Source organism: Platalea leucorodia, assembly GCF_965183815.1.
Source record: "Platalea leucorodia genome assembly, chromosome: 9".
NCBI lineage: Eukaryota > Metazoa > Chordata > Aves > Pelecaniformes > Threskiornithidae > Platalea > Platalea leucorodia.
In genome coordinates this window covers 13,562,197-13,584,460 of record NC_138831.1, presented here as the reverse complement: position 1 = coordinate 13,584,460, position 22,264 = coordinate 13,562,197, and the positions used below count along the sequence as shown (strand labels likewise).

Genomic DNA, 22,264 nt, shown 5'->3' with positions numbered 1-22,264 from the left:
TGGATTTAGCGATTTCAAGTAGTGCTCCCAAAAAATCCTCAGAAACCCACAGGGACAACCAGAGAAGTGGTGCCGTACCTGGAGGGGGCTTTGCTCTGGCCCGCGGTTCGTGCACGGAGCTGCTGCTGCCTGCCCCGCTCCTGCGAAGGCCGCGGGCAGACAAGCGGTGACGAGGAGGGTGAATGCCAGTTTGGTCTTTTTGTTTGGTTTTTCCCTTTCTTTTTTACTCCGAGCTTCCCAAGCTGTAGAGGCTCCACTCCGACAGCACCAGCCCACACGAGCTTGGAAAGGTCATGGCTCTACATAAATAGACATGATTACCCCAAATTCACCCACACAGATGTTTTTTTTGCCAGTTTTGGAAACAGAATTAGACCAGAGATGTATAAATATATATTTTTTTCTGCCTCCACAAAGTTTTGACTTAAACCAACTCTTCTTTTGTATCTTCACGTCAGTGACAATCTCAGCAGGCGCTGCCTATTGCCGTGGTGAAATTTGTCACCGGGTAGAACGAGACGTGGAGGAAAAACGCTCCTGGAAGACAGGTATCTTTACAAATGACGGAATATTTATTACCAATACCTTTAAAAAAAGATTACATCTGCTAGATCACTGATAAATATCATTTACACTGGGGAGAAAACTACAGAAGCTTTTCTTTTTTTTTGTTCCATTTTTCTTGGTTTTGTGGTTTTTTTGTTTTTCTTTTTTATTTTTTTTACATAGAAGTAACCATATCAAACTAAGAAAGGAACACAGCTTGAAATACTGACAATATTTCTCTGGTCAACACCCCTGACTTTTACACAAGTGGAATCCTGATTATGAGTTACTGAATAAATATATTTAGAAGGTCTAAAAGTTAACTGTATTATTTTGTAAGCAAAAAAGACAAGTTACAGGCAAATTCAAGCTATCGGAAAAAAAAATAATAATAAACCACTGCAGCGCATTTAAACTTGAAAATTTTATAGAAAATTCCGGTGCCTTTTACTAGCGGTATCCCATCTGAGTGAACTTACAAAATTACCCCGTAGTAACAAACAGTCCTTCTCTTAAGAAGAATTATTTTGCTGTGGATATTGTCGTTTTCCGGCGTGACTCTGTTTTGCCTTCAGGCGTCTATGAGGAGTTCCTAAAGAAACGCAGACTTCCTAGCAGAGACCTACTGGCAGATCCCACCTCCCCGCGGACAACCTGCCCCTCCGTGGGAGCCCGGCTGCCGTGCGGCGCTCCCCGAAGCGCGGCACAGCTCCTCTGATGCTCTCGGTTCGGACCACATTTCCTACACGTTTTCTACATAGCGGAGTTACGAAGGATGATGAGCTCTGGTCCGATGCACGTGGAAAGCAAGCGCGTGTTCAGACAGCGAACCCAGGGCAGCTTTACGTCTCAGAGTCGCTGTATTCTAATCTCCTTGGAAGAAAAGCCCCCAAAGCGAGGTGGATTTAGCTGGGATTACACCCAAAGGCGAGAACTGCATTGTTCGCTTCTTTGGGTACTTGTCCCTTTTTGTCACTAGAGGCAGAGATCGCATCTTTGCAGTATCTTCATTCCTACCCAACTTAATGCTAGTTATGATAAAGACAAAGCTGTTTCAAGACAGTAAAAATGGACCCTTACTGCATGATGCCAGAATATTAGCTACATGTCCTGGAGTCCACAAACAACCAAAATTCATGTATTTTTTCAAGATTACAGTGTTCTTACTGAGTATTTCAAGTTTGTCTTGCTTAGACCTCTGAATAAAATGTAACATCTTGTGTGTTATAAGCACTTGATTTAACACAAGAATCATTGTAACTGCCATTTAAATTCAGCCGCATTACGAACCGAGTCTGGAACAGTTCTGCCTTGCGTAGCCTTGTAAAACTGTACAGTAAAGTTGCAGCCAATTTACTAAGAACAACTTTGAACTCTCTGTCATAAAGGAAAAAATTCCAAACAATATTTTCATGATAATGTCGTCCATAGCATTTTATAGCAGAGGAAAAATTAATATCTACATCATATGTTAACTTTAAAAAATTCTATAAAACACTAAATATATAATAAAAAATATGCATATAAGGACATATGTAAACTGCTTTGGTAACATCATATTACAGATGTTTTCAGTGCATTGCAGAGTTTCCAAGGAAACTTCAGACAAAGCTATATTTGCTTTGAGGAAGTACTGTATAATGCCATTCCTAAAGAAGCATAAACATTTTTCCAGTAGTAAGATGTACTCAAACCACAATATTACTTAGTACTGGGTGTCTTCAAAACAACTAGCTAAATGTTGCTTATATTATAAACAAGAAGTCCTTTATGTAATTTTTGTCATAAACTGGAGCGAGCTGTGAGCGATATCATTATTGTGCTGATGGCTGACAGCGTACAGGCGTTGGAGGTCGAAGAGCCGGATCCTCTCGCGTACGCGTCTGAGCAAAGGAGAGAGGGGGAGAAGATAAGTGAGGAGAGCAGCGTTCATTAACCCAAACCTCTCCCCGCCCAGATTTTAATTCTGTTTCCTCCGATGAAGCGCGGTGGTGGCAGGAGGCGAGGTGGCTCCTGGGAAGTCGCCCCACCTGCAGCCCCCTCCTTCTGCTCCCGTTTACTGCGTTTCACCTCTCTAACTGAGTTTTTGGTTTAACTTCTATTCCTGCCGCTCTTGCGTTGAGGCTACTTTCACAATCATATTACTTCATGGCCTCTTATTAGTTTATTTTTTTTACATTTGTACTGTATTCAAGCTGTTACTTGTGGCACCAGCCTGGCACGATCCACGTCCTGGAGGAGCTGCGTACCTGCTCCGTGGCCCGCTGTGTTGAGACAAATAGGAACTGGCATGTGTTCCTGCTCTCCTTCGCTCTCCTGTGTCTGCTGATTAAATTCTTCTGTATGGTTTATATAGCCACAGTGTACAACTATGGTGGAGATAATTCTGATCTCACCCAGGGTTATTCACATCGCTGTAATTTTAATGCCATATTCCTGCATTGCAGAGGCTCCTGATTTAATGCAGCGTATAAACCGTGGTATTATTAATGGAAGATGGGACATGGAGATTTTGCAAAAGCAATGTTGTGTAATAAAATACTATTTTTTTCTGTTTGTTCTTCTACACAACCTCATTTCCCTAAATAAATATTTATGCATCCAACATACAATGGAATACGGCTATACAGTAGCCTTATAAATTTAAAAGCCTCTGAACACCGCATTTTGTATTTTGTTATAGTGAATTGCAGTGAAACAATATATTCAACATATATGTAAGTATGGAAGTAAGAGAGTGGAAAGTGTCTAGAAATCTTAAATACAAATATAACTACTTATGATGGCGTTTCTTATGGTTTTATCTTGATTCAGGATGAAATCAGAAATGTGGGCTGGAATGACTGCTAGTCCCGGGTAAGTCTGGGTTTCAGCTCCCTGCCTGGGAAACGGCCAGACCTACAGCCTGCCCCTGCTCAGCCTCAAGGCTCCCGTTTGTCCCTGTTTGTAGTGACTGGGGTGAAGCAGGTCTGCCCCGCCAGCGGGTGAGGAGGAGAGGGGCTGCGGACGCTGGCTCCCCGCGGCTTGGTGGCAGCAGGAACGAGCACTGACCCCGGTTCCTCCTATCCTTACTTGATATCTTTGGAATTCGGATTTGTTCACTGCTGCTGCCGTCGCCCCCGTCGCTGAACGGCTTTATCTCTATGATGTAGTCCTCGTTGAACGGCAGGGAGAGCTCCACAGAGGTTTTATTCGTTTCTATGACGGATGTGCTGCTCTGCCTGTTCCACCTGTACAAAACCTGCAGCGAAAAGGGAGAGAGAAGAGGAGGCAGAAACGGCAGAGATGTCTGCTGCCCTAAGGGCGTCCAGATTTGCTGCTGCTCTTTTCCTGCCTCTGATGCTCAGACACACGGTCTGGTCACAGAGGGGCCATTCGGACCCCCACAGGACACAGGGGCCATTCGGACCCCCACAGGGGTTTTTCCTGGGCACCCACACCAGCACAGCGGTGACGATACCTGGATGGGGAGGTGACGCTGGGAGGAGGATTGATGCTGATGTGCAGCATGAAATGCAGCCCTGGTACCTGGCAGAGCCCCTCAGCAAAATCTGTAGCTTGATCAAGCTAAAAGAAATCCCAAGGCTTATGTAGAGAGGCCAGAACTTCTTATTATGTTTCTTCAGGAAACTGAGTTGGGGTATTTGATGCAGTGCCACAGATGGCTTCCCAGAATAACTGGCTTTTTTGTATTACTTCTAAGACCTGGGAATTCTACTAATTTTGATCATAAATCATGATATAAAATATAAGATTTCCAGGAAAAAATAAGAAAAATGGGAAATGTTTTGCTATGATTCAAGAAAGAAATCAGTCTGTCTGTGTTATTCTAACAGTAAGTTAAAAGAGGACTTTTTAGAAACCCAATAGATGGGAGTTTGCTTTTTCAGGGTGACGAGTCTCTCTCACCCTCTTTCAATTGACTTCTTAATTTGATTTTCAAACCTAAAATATGTAGTGAAAAGTTGGTCCAAACTGCTGAGGTTCCATCTGACGTTTTGACTAAAAACCCTGAGGAAGTACTTATTTTTGATAATCCGATACAGTGCACCAAAGATACTTAAAAGTTAGTGCAGAAATTCAGGAGAGCTGGCACAGGCTCGCAAAGCTGCCGCTGCCGGCATTCCAGATTGTGAACAAAATACGAAGCCTGTCCAGGTTCTTCATCGTTTCAATCTCTGGTGGAAAACGTTTGCACAACTCAACCCTCAAGGCAACGGCTGGCAATTGCACACCGATGTCTTCTTTGGGCCAAATGAAACCCTTGTGTAAGGTGATAGAGCTGAACGCTTCCCAAGATTTCTCTCTAGTTAAATTATACCCTACTAAAACTGCTACTAATGAGGATTCTCTTTCTTTTCCTTTTGGCTTTGCTTTCTGAAGAAAATGGGAGCTATTAAAAAAGCATTTTATTTATCTGCAATTAAGGAGTCAACTACAGCCTTTGGAAGGTTTCCGCCAAAGGCAGGAAAGCAGTCCTGCAGGTGGGGGCTTCAGAGGGAAGGAGCAGGTGAAGGTCCATGGGCTGGGACCTGCACGAGTGCTCGCAGGGGTGAGCATCGCTGGGGCGAGGGCGAGTAGCCAGCAGAATGTGCTCACTCTACGCAGGTATGGCTTCTGTTTCTGGAGGAATGCTCCAGTTCTAACCAGCAAAACCATGCAGGTACCATGAAAAATACCTTGTCTGGTCTTACTATAAACCTCAGCTTGACAGTGGATTCATGGAAGTGTTCCCTATAACCCAATACCAGAATCCAGCGACAGTGAAGCTTAGTGAGGATTCGCTGTGGGAGCAGGGGGTGGTGAGGGAGGTGGTGCAGGGCAGTGTTGTCCAGCTGCCTGTGCTGACAAAATACTCACTTTGTAGCCTCTCACTTCTGACTCGTTGTCCAGCGCTTTCACTTGGTCCCAGTTCAGTATGATCTTGGAGTCGGATGAATTCCATATGATGTTCCCGGGGGGCTGACTCGGTGCTATACCAAAATATACTCAGCATTGTATTACTAAAGAACTACTAAAGAACACTGTTTCCCAGTTGGATCCCTCCCAGTACCAATGAGGCTTCTACCACCACAGCTGAGCGTGCCCGGAGTCCTATCGCTCTGGAAAGCTAATGAGCTGTTTCACTGATCTGTGTCCTCAAGGTCACAGGAGATGTGACACAACACAGTACTCTAAATGAAAAAAGGATTCAGTCAGTTGCTTAACATGCCTGAGACCAGAAGAAAAAAGCCCTCTTGAACGATGAGATAAATATTTAATTTTCCTGCACAGCTGTGATTTCAGTTTTGCATGCTCTGCTTACTTAACGTGGGGAAGAGCCTTACAAAAAAAAAAAAAAAGGCTGGTAAGTCTTCTGCACAAAAACCTGGCAAAGAAAAGTCTGACAGCTCCTTCAGACTCGAGAAAGCTTGAAAACGAGAGAGGGGAGCGCTGGCAGAAACCCTCCCAGGCAAGAGCCCACCGCGCTCACAAACACTCACGTGGCTTTTTGGTTGTGACGTTGACTGCGGCACTGGAGGGGCCGGTCCCAGCCGTGTTGTACGCCCTGACTGCCAAGTGATACAGTGCGTTGCCTCTCAGGTTGCTGACTTTTGTGGATGTTTGATTGCCAACTGTTCGAATTCTTTTTGCATTTTCTTCCTTTTCGTCATGTCTCCAACATCTGACCTGAGAAGCAGAGCAGTATGTGTTTACCTCCAGCTACGGGTTGGCAGCACCTGGTCCTTTCCAGCGCTAATTCTGGCACTTCTGCCCAAAGTGCAAGTGCCACAGGGACAGATGCTGCAGCCTGTTACAACCCCTTCTTGTTCCTTGCTAGAAACCAGCCTGGCTCCAGCGCTCCCTCCCCAGGACCTCAGAGGCTGCCAGGCCATGGAAGCACATTCATGCAGGTTCCCACAGCAAGCTCTGCTCTCCGTTTTCAGCCAGATCACACACAGAAAGATGTATAATTGTTTACTGTGTGACAGAAATCTCCGCGTACTGAAGAGACAAAAGGAAGTAAATACATCACAGGAACCCACCCGCCCCATGGCAGGCAGGAGCAGCACCGCAATGACCGCCCATGGTGCATCTCCGCGCCTCCTCAATGCTTAGTACTGGAAGGATGCTGCATTGTGTTTCTGTACCTCATATCCCTGTATTCTTCCTTTGTGCTGGTTCTCCTGAGGGGGAGCCCAAGAAACTTCAACGTCTGAGGCGGAAAGACTTCTGGCCAAAACGGTGGTTGGGGCTCTTGTTGGCTCTGGGTAGAGGAGTTAAAAATAAAATTAAGAGTTTTCAATTTTATGTTCAACTAGTCCCAAACTTCAAGGGATTTATTTTCTTCATTGCACAAGAAAAGAGTCATGCCACCAAAACAAACTTCCACATTTCAAAACGATGGCCTGTCAGCCTGTGTCAGACAGCATTGCTCCTCTGCCTAAGAAATAATAAGATGTCATTACGAAACTCAACCCAGGATACCATGTACTGTAATTAGGACAAGAGGGAACATTTTCTAATCAGTGGACATTAATTCATACTAAATCTCAGCAGAATTCTTTCCAGATTACATATTACTTTTCCATTAATATCAAAAGATTTCATTACGATTAATGTTATTTTAATGACTATCAAAAGAATTAATCACGGCTCGCCATTTATTATAAATCAGAGCAAGGATTAGGTATCAAAGAATATGTCAAGGTGGATACGAAACGCTTTCAGACCCAGTCAACCTCCCCGCGTCCACCGGCAGGGAGGAGGGAGAGGCGGTGGGGTGGGCTCCTGGCTCTACCTTCCTCTGCTGAGTAGACGACTGTCACGGGGCTGAACGACCCTTCTCCCTTGTTGTTGTACACCCCCACTTTAACTTCATAGGGGGAGAAGGGCGGCAAGGTCTCGTTGCGGAAGACGTATCTGGCGGCGTCTGGGGAGGCCACAACAGTCTGCATCCAGCTGATGGTGCCGAAGGGGCGGAAGGCCACCACGTACCCAAAGCCACCTCCATTCTGCAGCTCCTCAGGCACAGTCTGTGGGCAGGCAAATCGCGGGAGAAACGGCGCTTTCAGCAATGGCATGCATTTATCTCTCTGTCTGCATGCTGGCTATTGCTCTCGGTCCTTCTAAAGCTACTGTCCCAAATAGAGCATTAGAGACGGGAGGTGGCTGGAGCCCTACTTCACACCTAACCTGAATTCATCCCATCCTGACTGTGCTAGAGTCTTGTGGCTCCGTGAGCTCCCTGTAGTCAAGGCAGGAAAAGCAGCATCTTCAGAAGACGCTTCGCCTAAGACTTAATTCATCTTCATAGGCGCCTACCTTCCTTCACTGACTAGATGGAGCCTCCAATAATGATGTGAGTGATTTTAGGCACTGCAGTGACTAAGAGGCTGAAGTTTGGTGGGGTGAACCAAGGACATGGTTCCTGCTTTCCCAATACACGGGCAGCTGCTCTCATGTCTTTGGAATTGCACGTGAAGCCCTGAAGAACATATCCTGGCAATGTCCCAGCCAGTGTGGGACTGGTGGTCCCTCCCTGGACCGCTGCTACTCAGTGACACAGATCAGGTCAGCCAACCATCCACATCCCGTATGATGTGACCTGTTAGAGACTGCGATGGCATGGAGCCACTTGTCACAAACGTGATGGAGAAGGGCAGGGAAGTGCTAGGTAACAGCTAGAAGAAACAACCTGTCACCTCCAGGTCACTTCTGGACACACTGACACTTCCTACTCTCAGGCTTGCAGGCCCCTAAAAGCTGCATCAAAAGCCAAAGCTTCAATGTATTAAAATAATCTGTAATTATGGGCCACTCTCCCACAGATGTCCATGGTGCTTAAGCACGTGCAGGGGTTACTTTTGGTGACTGCTTCGTACTCTGTATTGTAAGGCTCAAAAAATACACCAGACCATAAAGAAAAGGCCTCTAGACATTCAAAAGAGTAAACTGACTGTTCTATCAAAATACAAATTATATTTTGTGCAAATTACGACTGAAAGTCACGGCTGATGTTCTTGCCTTGTGTGTTTTTGAGACATATTGCAGTATCTTTAGGAGACACGGCGTAGCTAATTAGTCCAATGGAGGAGGAAATTTAGCACATTGAGCTGTGTGGTAAGGACAAAAACCCATTTATAGTTTTTTAATAACCTTAAAAATATCTCTGGCGATTCATTCTGCCAGCTTGGTCAGAAATAGTGCTAAGTGGAAGTGTTAGCATGTCTGGTGAAGTTCATTATTAGGAAAAATATGCCAGCTGCATCGCATCATAACATGAAAATATGAGCAGACAAATGACTAAAGTTCTGACCCTGACTGCCTTAAGGAATATTAAACATTTTTCATCTCTGTATCTCCTCTTGCTGGTTTTCATTAGCAGCAACGAAAGCCAGCATGCAATGCGTTGTGCTAACTCTTAACTATTTGCTGCCATATAACCCTGTGCAGGGATAAGGGCTGAAGGCTAGGAGCCAGCCACAATTCTCAGCCAGGTCAGGATATGCCAAGCCTGGCTTCACAAACTCTCCTTTATCCCTCAGGTGGTTTCTGCCCATCCACATTTTGCCGTATGCATACAGATGTGCTGAGAGTCAGGGGAAGCTGAGCTCGTGTCAAAGCAGCGACGCGCAGCCTGTTCCCTGCGGTCCCCTGCGCAGCGCTTCTCTGCTGGCTTCCTTGCACAGGGGCCTGGGGTGGGGGACGGGGTGTAGCTCAATTTTAATAGCTGGGCTATTTTATCACAGACTCTGGGCTTTTTTACCGCAAACCATTTGAAATCTACAGAAGCTTCACTGGGATCTGGGGTGAAAGGGTGCATCTCGATCAGGACTGTATTAATTTTCCTCTCGGTTTGGACTCCACTTACCTCCCAAGTAATGACCAGCTCAGACTTGCTCCCTCCGCCACCACTGACGTTAGCCGGGGTCACTTCAGGAACTGCAAAAAAGAGGTGGAGGATGCACATGGTGACTTTGAAACCAGAAAAACGCATTGAAATGAAACAGACCTACACAGCAACAGGACTATGCTGGCCTTTCCCTGCTGGGTACCAGAAACGCTATTAGGAAATGACTAATTTGCCATGGCAAACAGCACATTAAAAGTATGTCAATAATAGTATATTAAAAGTATGTCAATTAACTTGTGTATTCAGTCACTAATTGTTTAGTTTAAACATTTATCTTCCATAAAAAAGTGTTTTTATTTCTTTTCGTGTTTCATATTCTGTTCCATTACAGAACAGAGGAGCCGCGTACCAGGGGTTTCTCATAACCGAGGTACAAAGCCCTGCAGCCACCACACCAAGCCTGCTTCTTGCCGTGATCCCTTTCTGCCAGATCAAAAGACAGGGACAATATGAAGGAGCATTAAAGCTCTCAAGGCTTGCAGCGTGTGCTGAAATCCCTGATCACAGGCACTACTGAAGATCACTGCTAAGCTCTGCCTGCAGCAGCCTGAAGATGCAGTGTGGTTCCATGAGGCAGCGGCGTGGCCGGGACAGGGTCACAGAAGACAGACCTTCAGTAAGCCGACAAAATGATCCAACCCATAGGGCAGCCCAGGGTGGTTGCTCGAACGCTCATGGCCCACAGGGTGAGGTCCAAGTTATTCTGGGAACCACAGAAGCCACCAGCACCAAGGGCCTGCCGACTCTCTAGCTGTGAAGCTCAAACTCCTGCTTTCAAGGTGCTGTAGTCTGTGCTCCAGAGTTTCCATCACATTGATCATGGGAAACCAGAGGGACTTCTCTCAGAGTTCAACTCTTTCATCAATGGATACTGGGCAGTATTTTCCAAAAAAACCTGCCCAAATACCTGTTTTTTTTGGAAAATCATTGCTCTCTGCAGGAAAAGGGGATGAAGTCTTCCTATACATCCAGGAGTCACGGAGTGAGCAAAAGAGCCCATCAGGAGCTCCACAACTTCTACTGCCTGTTCTGTGCACACAAATAACATGTCACGAGGGAGGAGAGTAATGGGTGCAGAAAGCATTCCTCAGCTTCCTCCAGTGCAACACACCTGTTAGCACTGACGACCACTTATTCGACAAGACTTAACTCACTCCTGCCCACCACTACTTACGAGCTTCTTCCGTTCTTCTTTTCTCTGAAGGTCTGCTGGGTTCTCCAATCCCAATCAGGTTGGCAGCCACTACTCGAAATTCATACTCGACCCAAGGGTTTAAACCCACCACTGTCGCTGTGAACGTCCTGCCATCGATGATCTCTGGAACTAGGAGACAGACACAAGTCAGGAGTGCAACGAAAACCACTAAAAGTATTAGACTGCTGAGAAAAGGTCATTATCTGATACCCTTAAAAGTGAGGGATTAATGTAAATACAAAGTGAATAAGGATTGACGTGATTTTTCTAACATTTTGCTAACTGCCAAAGAAGGAAAAGAGGCGACATTAAAACACTGTGCTTTTAGCACAGCAATTGCTGCTATTAAAGAGTTTCTCCTAAATTGCCACTTTTTGAAAACAGGTTTAAAGGGTTATTATTTTTCTCTTTTTAAAACACAGTGTTCCCTCCATTTAATGGTTACTGGAACAAAATTAACCTCTGACGGAATGAGCAATTACATCATGGGATTTTTCCCTCTATCAGGAAAATAATTCTACTTAAAGATAGGCCAGATGACACGGCCTGTCCCTGAGGGATGTCTTTATAGACGACAATTACTGTTGTATATCTCCAGCGCGGCAACAAAAGATAGGAATTCATTCTGTTTCCTCTTAAACCTTCATGAGAAAAATAGATGAGTAATAGCACTGACTGGACCCTAAATCTTTGGGTTGCCAAACTTGAAACTAGTTAATAAGACCAGCGCTCTGCAGCCAGTGAAATTACTTTTCACTTCAGGGTGCAGAGCTGCTCCACTCAGCCTGTGCATGGGTCCTGATGGATGCATTTTCCATCGGTGGAGTTCTTTGGGGGCCAGGCGATGGACCTACCTGTGCTCACCGCTTGCCATCCCACTGAGAAGGGGGTCCTTGCTTGTACAACATACATTGTAATAGGGCTGTGGTTGTCTGCTCCTGGCCTCCAGGACAGCTGAGCGGTGGTGTCAGTGATTTCATCTATTGTCACAGCTTCTGGTGGACCTGGGGGACCTGTTGGAAGGATTACAGGAGAGGGGTGCTTGGAGCTTTGCGGTGACTTGAGGAAGGAGCGTTCTGGTCTTCTTCCCTTACTCAGGACAGAGGTAACTGAGTCCCTGCGGAGGAGTTAACTGCAGCCCCAGCTGTGGTTTAGCAGCTCTCATTGCCTAGATGAGATTGGGAGGCATGGGGGAATAGACAAACACACAGATCACCAGCTTCACCCACAGCCCCCACGTGCCGTGTGAGCAGCAGTGCCGAGCCCCGCAGCACGCCTGAGCTACCCAACAGAGCAGCAGGACACTTGCTGCAGCACTCGGGATCAGCTCTGCCATCTCACATCTGCTGCTTTAGGACTGGCCTATGTACAAGTATGATTTTTGGCTGCAGCTTGGGTGCACCCAGAGGCTGGTGAAGAACAAAGGACCTACCTATAATCAGCATTGTGTCTGAGTGTAGACCAGTATTTTCTGTTTCACTACTGAGTTCCTTTTAACGAGCAAAGCACTGTAGGACATCTTGATCAGAGAGAGGACATCTCTCCTGTATCATATGGCCACTGCTGTCAGTAGTGGTACCTGAGGTGAAGTCTCTCGCCGAAAGCACCATCTCAAGCAAACTCTCCTCTTGCAATTCACTCTTTGGACTAAAATTATTCTCATATGATATTCAGAAAGCTGGATGTGTTTAAATATCTAAAATACCCTGAAACCTTCCAATATCCTGTCTTTAAAATGAAAGTTTCAGCAGGTTTAGCCAGATTTAATTTCTCAGAAATTAGAACTTTAAATTGTTTTGCTGGGGGGAGTAGCCACGCAACACAGCTGCATGGAGCAGTCAGCTCCTTCGGTCCCCCACCGCAAGTTACACCAGGGAAATGAAATTTCATTGGACCTGTCACAAATTACTCCTACTGCTTGGCAGAGGCTGAAACAGACTGTCTTCACTTCATCTCTTGGAATAACCACGGTTATTCCCAGCATTTCAGAATATACTTCTTCACAGGGTGCAGGCTACGGTAGGGCAAGAGAGGGAAAAATTATCAGTTACTGATTTACCAAATATTTTTGTGCTGCTGACAGACACGTGCTTCTCCTGTTCTGAAGGCGTGAAAAAATCCCATCCTGAACAAGTGGGCTGATCTGTGTGTACCAGTGCCAAGGGTTACTTCTGTATGCTCTTGTTCGATATTCCCTGACATAAATCATTGATTTTTATTCTAGTATCTAATCTCTTATTATTTTGACATAACTCCAATATTTAAAAAACTTCTAAAAATTATTCTGAGGGCTCTCTTTATGCGCCAGCTATTCACCTCCCTCTCCACTCACAGCCCAGGGATATTTCCCAATTTTTATGCAGTCGGTGAGACGGTACAGCGTAACTCTCAGCACAGCTGTGGAACCTCTGTCCTCGACAGAGACGTCCCCGTTGATGTTTTTAGGGAGTGACAAGATCAGTATTCTTACCATCATCAAGGCTCACTTTGTTGTGAGAATTTAATGTTCCTCCTGTTTGTTTACAGAGCCAGCACTAAGGAAATTACCTAACTGAGGTGCCCATCAGCAGGCTGTTTTGAAATATTTGTGCAAAACAAACCAAAAAAACCCATCTGAAATCATGCTGCAGTAAAAACCCAAGAGTCAGTGTAATGGGGAGCAACCTCCTGGGGAGGAAAGCGGTCGCTTCACTGCCTCCAGGGCCCAGCTCTTTGTACAACACGTCTGCGTTCATACTCCTACGGGAGAAACGTGGTAAAAAGCATAACAATATTATGAGGGTAACAGAAATGCCCAGCTATAGACAAGGGCACATTTCTCAATGGAAGTTCAGAGCCTAATCTTGCACATTTTCACTCTGGCACAGCTTTAATAAAGAGGGAATTTCTTACTTCTTTTTCATGCTCTCCTCCTTTTACTGAGCTGCCCGAGAACTTATCTTACATGGAGAACGTGCAAACTATGATTTTGCTGGGGTCTACAAGAACTGAGGGTAGCAGGTACAGAGCAGCACCAAAGTTTGCTTTCCGCAAAGCTAACCAGCAGGAAAATACACATCATATTTATTGTAAGGATCCAGACTCAGGTTAACTAATTGCATCTCTGTTAAAGTCATACTTACCTGTATGTACAGATCACCTGTGTATGGTAATGAATAGATTTTGAACTATCAGTGAAGTTACTAAATCATGTTTATTCCAGAAATGGAACAATATTGCCGGGCAGAAATACAGTGAATAAGCTGGATACTGTTTCTGCTGCACAGTTCATCAAATAAATGAGCTCGGTGCACACTTTGCATTCAGGACACGAACGTGTACTCCTGTGTTTATCTGTGCTGTGTGTCTGTTGAATTAGTATGTATATATGAAAGAATCTTTATATGCACTGTTTGAAAACATATTGTGAACCGCAGTGTGTACTTAGAGCTTATTTCTTAGATCAGCTGCAAGATGCTGGGATCCCAATGAATGTCTCTGAGCCCAGGAATTGTCTTACCAGCAGCAGAAGATAGGAAAAAAAAAAAGAAGTTTTACAACAACAACAGTAACAAAATTCAAATACCTCTTACAATCAGGTCTGCAGCAGCCGATAGCTTGTCCACACTTGTTTGCACCATGCAGACGTATTTCCCAGCATGCTTCAGCTGGATGCTTCTGATCATCAAATCACCAGCTGAATCCTGCTGATAAAGTAGGGAAAAGTGGTTACAATTACTTTTTAATGAGCGCTAAACATCATTATCACATGAAGGACACTGTGACTAATGGATTTACTTTACACTGGCTGATGAAAACATTAGTAATGCAAGCCGTGGCCTATTAAAATTATGTGAGTCTGCCTTGAAGATAAGAGCGGGAGTGTTTCTAAAATTATGGCTCCTACAAGGGGCAGGGGAGCCGGGTTTGGGTCTGTTAAGCAGTTTCCCCATTAAAACAATGTGACAAAGCTTATGGAGGGCAGGTTTGCTCTGATTCCTCCTTCATCTCTCTGGATATCCAATTTATAGCCTCTCTGGTATTCAGATGTCCAAGTTGTGTCTACATCTATTTCGTAAGTGAAAACCAGCCCAAATTATGAGACATCTGCAATAGTTTCACAGCTTTGCATTACGGCCAGCATTTTGATTGCCTGGTGTTTTTGTGCTAAAGATCACGAGAACAGCAGTCTCTGAGGAAATCTTGCATCACCTAACAGCGGTAATTTGTTTTCCAAACGCCAAGTGCATGTCTGATTAACTGTTGAATAGAACTAATTAGGTTTCTGTATGTATAGGAAGCTGAAAACTCTAAATTTTTCTCCAGACACAAAGCATTCAATACATTAGAAATCTCAGGGTAACCTTGTGATTGTGGCTTTCTGACTGAAGAATATTAATAAAGTTTGTAATTTTAGCTTTGCAGGCCAATCAGGCGCAGTCGACGGGAAGAGCCGTCGCTGCTGATGTGTGCCCTAGGCATCAATCTTTAAGTGCATCTTTTAATGATTTTTTTAGGGTAACAGCAAGGCTTGTAAATTGTATTTCCTTTTCCTTTCAGCATTCAATTTCACTCCTGACAAATGTAAACACGGACTGCTAGTCTGCCTGAAACCCAGCAGAGCACGTGTCTCTCTAAATAGAGCAACATGCAAAACCCTTTCCAGTTTTCTACCTCTGCCGAAAATCTGTTGCATTTCTTTCCTTCTTTTTCTTGCTACCTTCACCCAACAAAAGTGGAAAAAAAATCATCAGAAAGGATGAGAAAACATTTTAAAATTGCAAATAAGTTAGAAATTAAACTCCCCAAGTCCTGCCTAATACGCAACAGGCTAGATCAGATGAATTCTGAATTGTGAAGGAAAACGTTATGGTTACAAAGGAAAGCAAGCTTTTTATCCATCTTTCAGACATAGTCTGTGAAATTGCTGCTCCTCTTTTAGTAAAAATTATTTAGAAATTATTTTTAGTCAGGAGAATGGCATGAGAAGGTACAGCAGGTCTGACAGACGTGCTACCTCCTCATGTGAACCTCCTTTCTAGCAGATGGCGTCCTGAGGTACCTCCTATAGCACTGACCCTCTCTGATTCCCAAAATTCATGCCACAACATCATCAGGAAATCTAAAACTACTAGAAAAGCTGAAACAACCTGCCCATTTCAACTGAGGTAAAAGCAGAGCAAATCAAGCAGGGAAGGACCATCATGGGCACCCTTATCTTGCTGCAGGCTCTCCAGTCCTAAACCTTCCTGGAGAGGCAGAAAATAGCAAATGACCCAAGCAGATTTTCTCCTCTCCTAACAAAGGAGAATAATTCCTACCTTCGCTACCTTTTCTTCCCTGTACCTGCCAATTGATCATGGTCTTGAGCAACCGTGGTGGCCAGGGCTGTATTTAGTGGGCAGTCTAACCATCATTTTACACCTGACTCTTCTCCTAGCTATCGGATTTCCATGAACATGGACTTTTCTACCTTCAAATAAACAATTCTCTGGACATTGCAAAAGTTTGCGTTGTCAGTGGGTACTGACTGGGTTTCCCATAAACAACCAACCAACCCAAAGAGGACATGGTTTAGTGGTGGACTTGGCAGTGATAGGTTAACGGTTGAACTCGATGATCTTAAGGGTCTTTTCCAACCTTAAAGATTCTATGATTCTATAAGATGCCAAGGTGACATTGCCAGGAAACGTGCACAGGTAACACTGAAAAGAAATGTCATCTCTGCTGGTTGGTGATGTTTGTAATACTATGCAAGTTCTTTGTTGTAATACTATGCTAAGTGCCGGGTCCTGCACTTCGGTCACAACAACCCCATGCAACGCTACAGGCTTGGGAAGGTGTAGCTGGAGAGCTGCCTGGCAGAAAAGGACCTGGGGGTGTTCGTCGACAGCCGCCTGAACATGAGCCAGCAATGTGCCCAGGTGGCCAAGAGGGCCAATGGCATCCTGGCCTGTATCAAGAATAGCGTGGCCAGCAGGACCAGGGAGGTGATCGTGCCCCTGTACTCAGCACTGGTGAGGCTGCAACTCGAATACCGTGTTCAATTTTGGGCCCCTCACTACAAGAAGGACATCGAGGTGCTGGAGCGTGTCCAGAGAAGGGCAACGAAGTTGGTGAAGGGTCTAGAGAACAAGTCTTATGAGAAGCAGCTGAGGGAACTGGGGTTGTTTAGTCTGGAGAAGAGGAGGCTGAGGGGAGACCTTATTGCTCTCTACAACTAACTGAAAGGAGGCTGTAGTGAGGTGGGGGTCGGTTTCTTCTCCGAAGTAACAAGCGATAGGATGAGAGGAAACGGCCTCAAGCTGCACCATATTAGGAAAAACTTCTTCACTGAAAGGGTGGTCAAGCATTGGAACAGGCTGCCCAGGGAAGCGGTTGAGTCTCCATCCCTGGAGGTATTTAAAGAACAGATAGATGCGGTGCTTGAGGACATGGTATAGTGAAGACTTGGCAGTGATAGGTTAACGGTTGGACTCGATGATCGTAAGGGTCTTTTCCAACCTTAACGATTCTATGATTCTATGATACTTTTGTGTAGAGGAAAAAATAACTTATTCTAAGCATGTGGTCACAAGAGGAGGACACAGATGGAGACAGATAAACATGCCAACAAACACTGCCTGAAGAAATTTGAGAGTATTGTCTGATTTCCCACTATTGTCTGTATAACTACAGACTTCTACAATTGTTATATTTTACATTTCTTTTACTGTTACAGTCAGAGAAAAACTACTGTGGAATTCTTCCTTGAATGAGAAGGCAGTTTTTTGCAATGAGAAAACATATGGTAGGTCTTCTGACATACATCCCACTGCAATGTGAACGCATCATTTATGTGAGCAGATTTAAGTCACGTCATTAAGCAATTGTAACAATTCTACACCAACTATAACAAAGTAGTATACTGGCAACGTTCACCTTCTCAGTCTACAAGACACAAGACAACGCCTCCTACTATGAAGTTAGTCAAATCCATTCCGTTAGTAGCCCTTTTCTATGTTACCTACTTTTATTATTGTGAGGAGATTGCTTTAGTATTAATACTTACCCCTCCAACTCTTTCAAAGTGATCCCCATCTTTTTCAAAGTCTATCAGGTGTCCATTAAATGACCAGGTAAACATGATATCTAGGGAGTGATCATGAGATACCTGGCAAGGCAAGACAATGCTTTCTCCAACAGTGACATCCATGCTGAAAGGCGACACCATAACCCGGGTTGGATCTGCAAACAACACAGAAAACAAAGGGGGAACAAAAGCATTAATCCTCTCCTCCTGAGAAATGGAGAGAGATGTAGAGCTGAAAAAGATCCTCAGCAGCCTACCACAACCGCAGCATTGCCACCAGAACTTGAAAAATTTGCAGTGATCACTTAGGAAGATCCTTAATGCAATGAGTGAACTATCACATCTTTGATTTTGTCCTCCAATACCTTCCTCTTTTCATTAGACTGAAACGCCATTAATAAATCCTCCAGAATCCTCTTCTAGCCACAATCCAGATGAGCAAGGAGAAAAGAAAAGGTTGGAAAAGAGTGTAGCAGATCTGAAAGGCTGAGTTAAAACTTTTGAAAGAGCTTGGAGAACAGAGATTATTTTATTTGAATCTTCTTACTCCAAAAATTTGTTTCACAGTCATAATTTGGTCACCATGGTTATAAAAAAATCTGTTATGTTATTCTTATATTAAATGCTGCCTTGAGAAAATACTCTCAATGTAAAATCTCCAAAACTGGAATGAAGAAGGGTATATATTAAAAACTAAGTGATACCTGCTTGGACCTGGAAAGGGAAAGATTAGACTACCATTATTGTTGTATGTTATGTTTATTGAAAACTCAGTGTTTGTTTAGAATACTGGCCAGGTTCTCTGTCTGGTGGATGGTTTTACATTTTAAATCCAGGTAGTTTTCTTTGTGTGAGGAGGGCCCACACAAAGAATAAGCATAAATGATGAGTGATATCAACCAAACCTTTCACACCACAGAAATCAAAACTTTGCCTCAATAAGCCAAGTCCTTTAGTAATGTCAGACAGGAATTTTGCAGTAAGATGTGGCTCTGGGTGCAGTAACTCCTCTGCCTGACGTGCAGCTGATTTGGGTCAGTCAGTAGGTCAGACTGACTCACTTTTTAGGACCTCTGTGGTCTTACACAAGATGTCACTGACCTTTGGTAAATGATTGAGAGGGGTCCTGGCATAACAAACCTGTTATGGTGAGCAAGAACCGAACAAATATTTTGGGGAGGTGAAGCAGAAGAAAGGTGACAAAGGGCATTGTCCTAAACATGACATTTGCAAAGGAAAGCCCCAAAACCTGGACATACCTGTGATGTAGCAAGTTCTGTCTGTTAAATATGGGCAGCAGCATGTACCAGCTCCACCTTGAGCTTCAGGACTAATCCCTTATTCACAGCTGGAGTTCACATGGATCCTTTACTGCTGGTTTAATTGTCTATTTTTCACTTTAGTCACACAGTATGAACAAAATGGTGGCACAGAAGATGAGCCATGACACATTATGCAGACTTCAGCTCCTCATCTGTGCCCGTGAATTCCCTCTGCCTCTAAAGTTAACATTTGTCTTTCATTTCTGTTGACAAAAATGCCGTAAGTTTTTTCTACAGGGCCTCGGAGGAAATGAAAAGGAGAAAAAATATTGCTTAACAATGAGACCAAAAGTCTGAAAATTATATACAGATAGATATTTTTGCTTATTCCAAAAGTCTATTCTGCACAGCTGTCATGCTAAAATACTGTGGGCATTATTCATTCTCTGGTATATGAAACCAAAACCTTAACTACTTCTTCCAGAGACTATTAGCTGACTGCTTAATTCTCTGCTAAAATAATAAGGATACAGCAACGAAGATATGTACTGGGCAGGACTACTGCGAAGCTGTTCCTAGGTTTTCAAAGACCTTACCAAAAGTGTACAGAAGGTAGTGAAAAAGATTTCATCACTGACTTGAATAGGCTTCAGATCAATTCCTCAGGCACTTGGCTGTTATTACCTTGAACAAATTTAATGCATCTGTATTTTGGTTTCACTTCTAACAAAACAGAGTAGCTCTTAGCAGAACCACAGTAGCTGCTACGAGGCTTAACTAATTAATAAAAGTAAAACATTTTAAGTTTCTCAGGAGAAAAGCAGTATAAGTGCAAGTTACTAAAATAATGTTTAATTCTTGCCTAGACTTATGACATTGTTTTTGATTATAACTGATGTATCAGGATTTTACAGTCACTTGGGACTGTTACTACTGAAACTCAAGACGACCTGGAGCATCTCAAGCTCAGGATGCTACAGAAATGCCCGCACCTGCAGTGGGGCTCAGGCACAGAATCCCTTACTGAAATGCCTTTCAGCATCAGAAATTCATCCTCTGCCCTGCTCAAAGCCCATATGAAATATTTATGAAGGACTTGACTCTGAGATGAAATGGGTGCCTCCCACAAAGCCCTGAGCTCTCCTACATGAATCTAGTAACTATCCGTGTAAGCCGTGGTCCTTAACAAGTGTCAGCACCAAGGTTTTGCTGTAGCTAACCCTCGCCTCCACAGCATTTCTGCAAGAGGCGAGAAGTCCACACCATAAATCTAATTCTTCCTGCTGCAATGCATACAGTTTATAAACATATAAAGAATGAAACATGGGTGTTTGTTTGCTAAAGACCTGCTTTCCAGAGAAGCTTAGCACAGCTCCTGTGGACAGTGTAGGAACTGCAAGCGCCTGGTGCCTCCGAAAATCAGGCCCCCAGGTTTCAATCCAATCATGTCAAGAAGCATTGCAATCTAATAGCTGAACATGGTTATGGGAACGGCTGATAGAGCTTGGTGACAAACGATGCACAGGGAGGGCTCTAACCCAGGCTGTGCTCAGCAGGAGCGCAAGCCCCAGCAATGCACTTTACAAATCACCCCAAGGAGAATGCTTACCCATCTCTTCCCAAGGACTGGGAAAGCTGAAAAACAAAAACATCCCCTCCCCCCCTTTAATAGCCCTAGCAGAGCAGCAAATGGAAAATGTTATTCAGAAGCCAATTGAGGGCAGCCGAGTGTAGGCACACCTCGGCGATACGCAGCCAAGTGGTAATCAAAATTATTAGATTTGCATTTTCAAAACCTGTAACATCAGGCACTTTTTAGATTATGGCGAGTGCTTTAATGATACCAAAATCGTGTTGGTGGGCATCCAAGTCAAAAATAAAAGAAACTATTATTGCTTTTTTCTGAGCTAGCTACTCATTTATTTATTGTCCACTTGTAAGGCAAGAGAGGCGGTCTAGGGAGACAGATACTATGGGAGAGCTGATCTTAATGTTCTGTTATTGTCCTGTCCCTGCTAAGTGCAGGTTATTTTCCGTAAATGTCTTTGCTTAGTAAGGGCACTATTGCCAAGGACAGTTAATTTTTAAAAAAAAAATGTGATTTTGGTGATATTTTGAGGTGATATTCACCTCTGGAGCACTCTGGTGCATTTTGAGATAGTTTTAAAAATAAGGCTGAAAGATTCAGTTGCAGATAAGGGGTAAGAATTTCTATTAGTAGCACCACCCCTTAACAGCTGCCTGCAGGTTTCTGAGCCCTCCACAGAGGGAAGCAGCGCCTGGCACTTCCCAGCTCTCCTGCACGAAGAATAGAAAAAAAGCAAGCAAAATTGTTCCAGGTCGCTTCTGAGAAAGTTCGTCTGGCATTATTGAGAAGTTTTTAAAGGAGAAATAAGTGAATAGTGCATGCCAGCAGGAACACTCTCAGGGGATGAAAAGCCCTGTCATCAGGAGGTAAAATAATCTGGTTTTTAGTCTCAAATAGGAAACAGGGAAAAAAATAACTACACTGTACATCCAAACATATTCAGAAGGTGTCCTGTAGGTATAGCAAATGCAGTGACAGCAGATGTGAGTGCGTTTACCTTGGCCTGGGCTTGGCTTGGCTGCAGAGAAAGAAGAGACCTTTCTTGCAGAGCCCTGAGAGGGGCAGGAGCAGGGCAGAACTTGGGGCGTGTGCCGGGCCGCACCCCTGCAGACGGGCTAGCCATTGTCTCTAGGTGTCACTGACGGTGCAGGGAAGCAGGAAAGCTCCCTCTCAGCCTGCCTTTCATGCGGGTGTTTTCAGGAGCACACTTTTTGTGTGACAGAAATGGCACTTTATTGTTCTACACGCAGTTTTCCTTGCATGCCAGCCAGGCTGGCAGCTCACGGAGCGGCTCAGCTTGCAGCTTGTTGTCAGAGCCGAGATGGTTTGAGCAGTATGAAAGCTCACGGGGATGGTCCTCAGCTAGAGCAAGCCCGCATGGCCACACTGGGACAGCTCGGGATGCCACCGCCATCAGCCGTGGCTTCCCTAGTGGGGTGCACTGAGGCTATCGGAGCTTTTCTTACCTATTTTTGTCCTGCATTACATCCCTTAGTTTTACTGCTGCAGCATAATGCAGAGAATTTGGTGTATTTCTGACTGATTTAATGTCATTGGTTTATATTACAAGAGATTTTAACAAAGTTTTCTTGCTAGCTTTCAGTTTGTTAGAAGAAATGGAGCTGAGCAGCACTTCCCATCTGTAGGAAGGCTGTAATTGCTTTGCTTTGTCCCTTGTCCCCTGCTAAAGGGAACCCGTCATTAGCTGTTAGTGCCGCCTGTGTTT

The 22,264-nt window shown here is 44.3% G+C and overlaps 1 protein-coding gene across 1 annotated transcript in view; it reads right to left on the bottom strand.

Moving 5' to 3' along the window:
• Window positions 1–2,328: 2,328 nt before the first annotated feature.
• LOC309594805 (contactin-4) overlaps window positions 2,329–22,264 on the bottom strand; it is a gene marked incomplete at both ends in the record, with an annotated part of 167,981 nt that continues 148,045 nt past the window's right edge. The window contains 11 exons of the mRNA XM_082321209.1: window positions 2,329–2,429; window positions 3,619–3,787; window positions 5,407–5,519; window positions 6,030–6,216; window positions 6,678–6,793; window positions 7,328–7,562; window positions 9,401–9,471; window positions 10,617–10,766; window positions 11,492–11,650; window positions 14,203–14,323; window positions 17,668–17,843. Coding sequence (XP_082177335.1) covers window positions 2,329–2,429; window positions 3,619–3,787; window positions 5,407–5,519; window positions 6,030–6,216; window positions 6,678–6,793; window positions 7,328–7,562; window positions 9,401–9,471; window positions 10,617–10,766; window positions 11,492–11,650; window positions 14,203–14,323; window positions 17,668–17,843 — 1,598 coding nt within the window. The remainder of the gene's footprint in view (window positions 2,430–3,618; window positions 3,788–5,406; window positions 5,520–6,029; window positions 6,217–6,677; window positions 6,794–7,327; window positions 7,563–9,400; window positions 9,472–10,616; window positions 10,767–11,491; window positions 11,651–14,202; window positions 14,324–17,667; window positions 17,844–22,264) is intronic.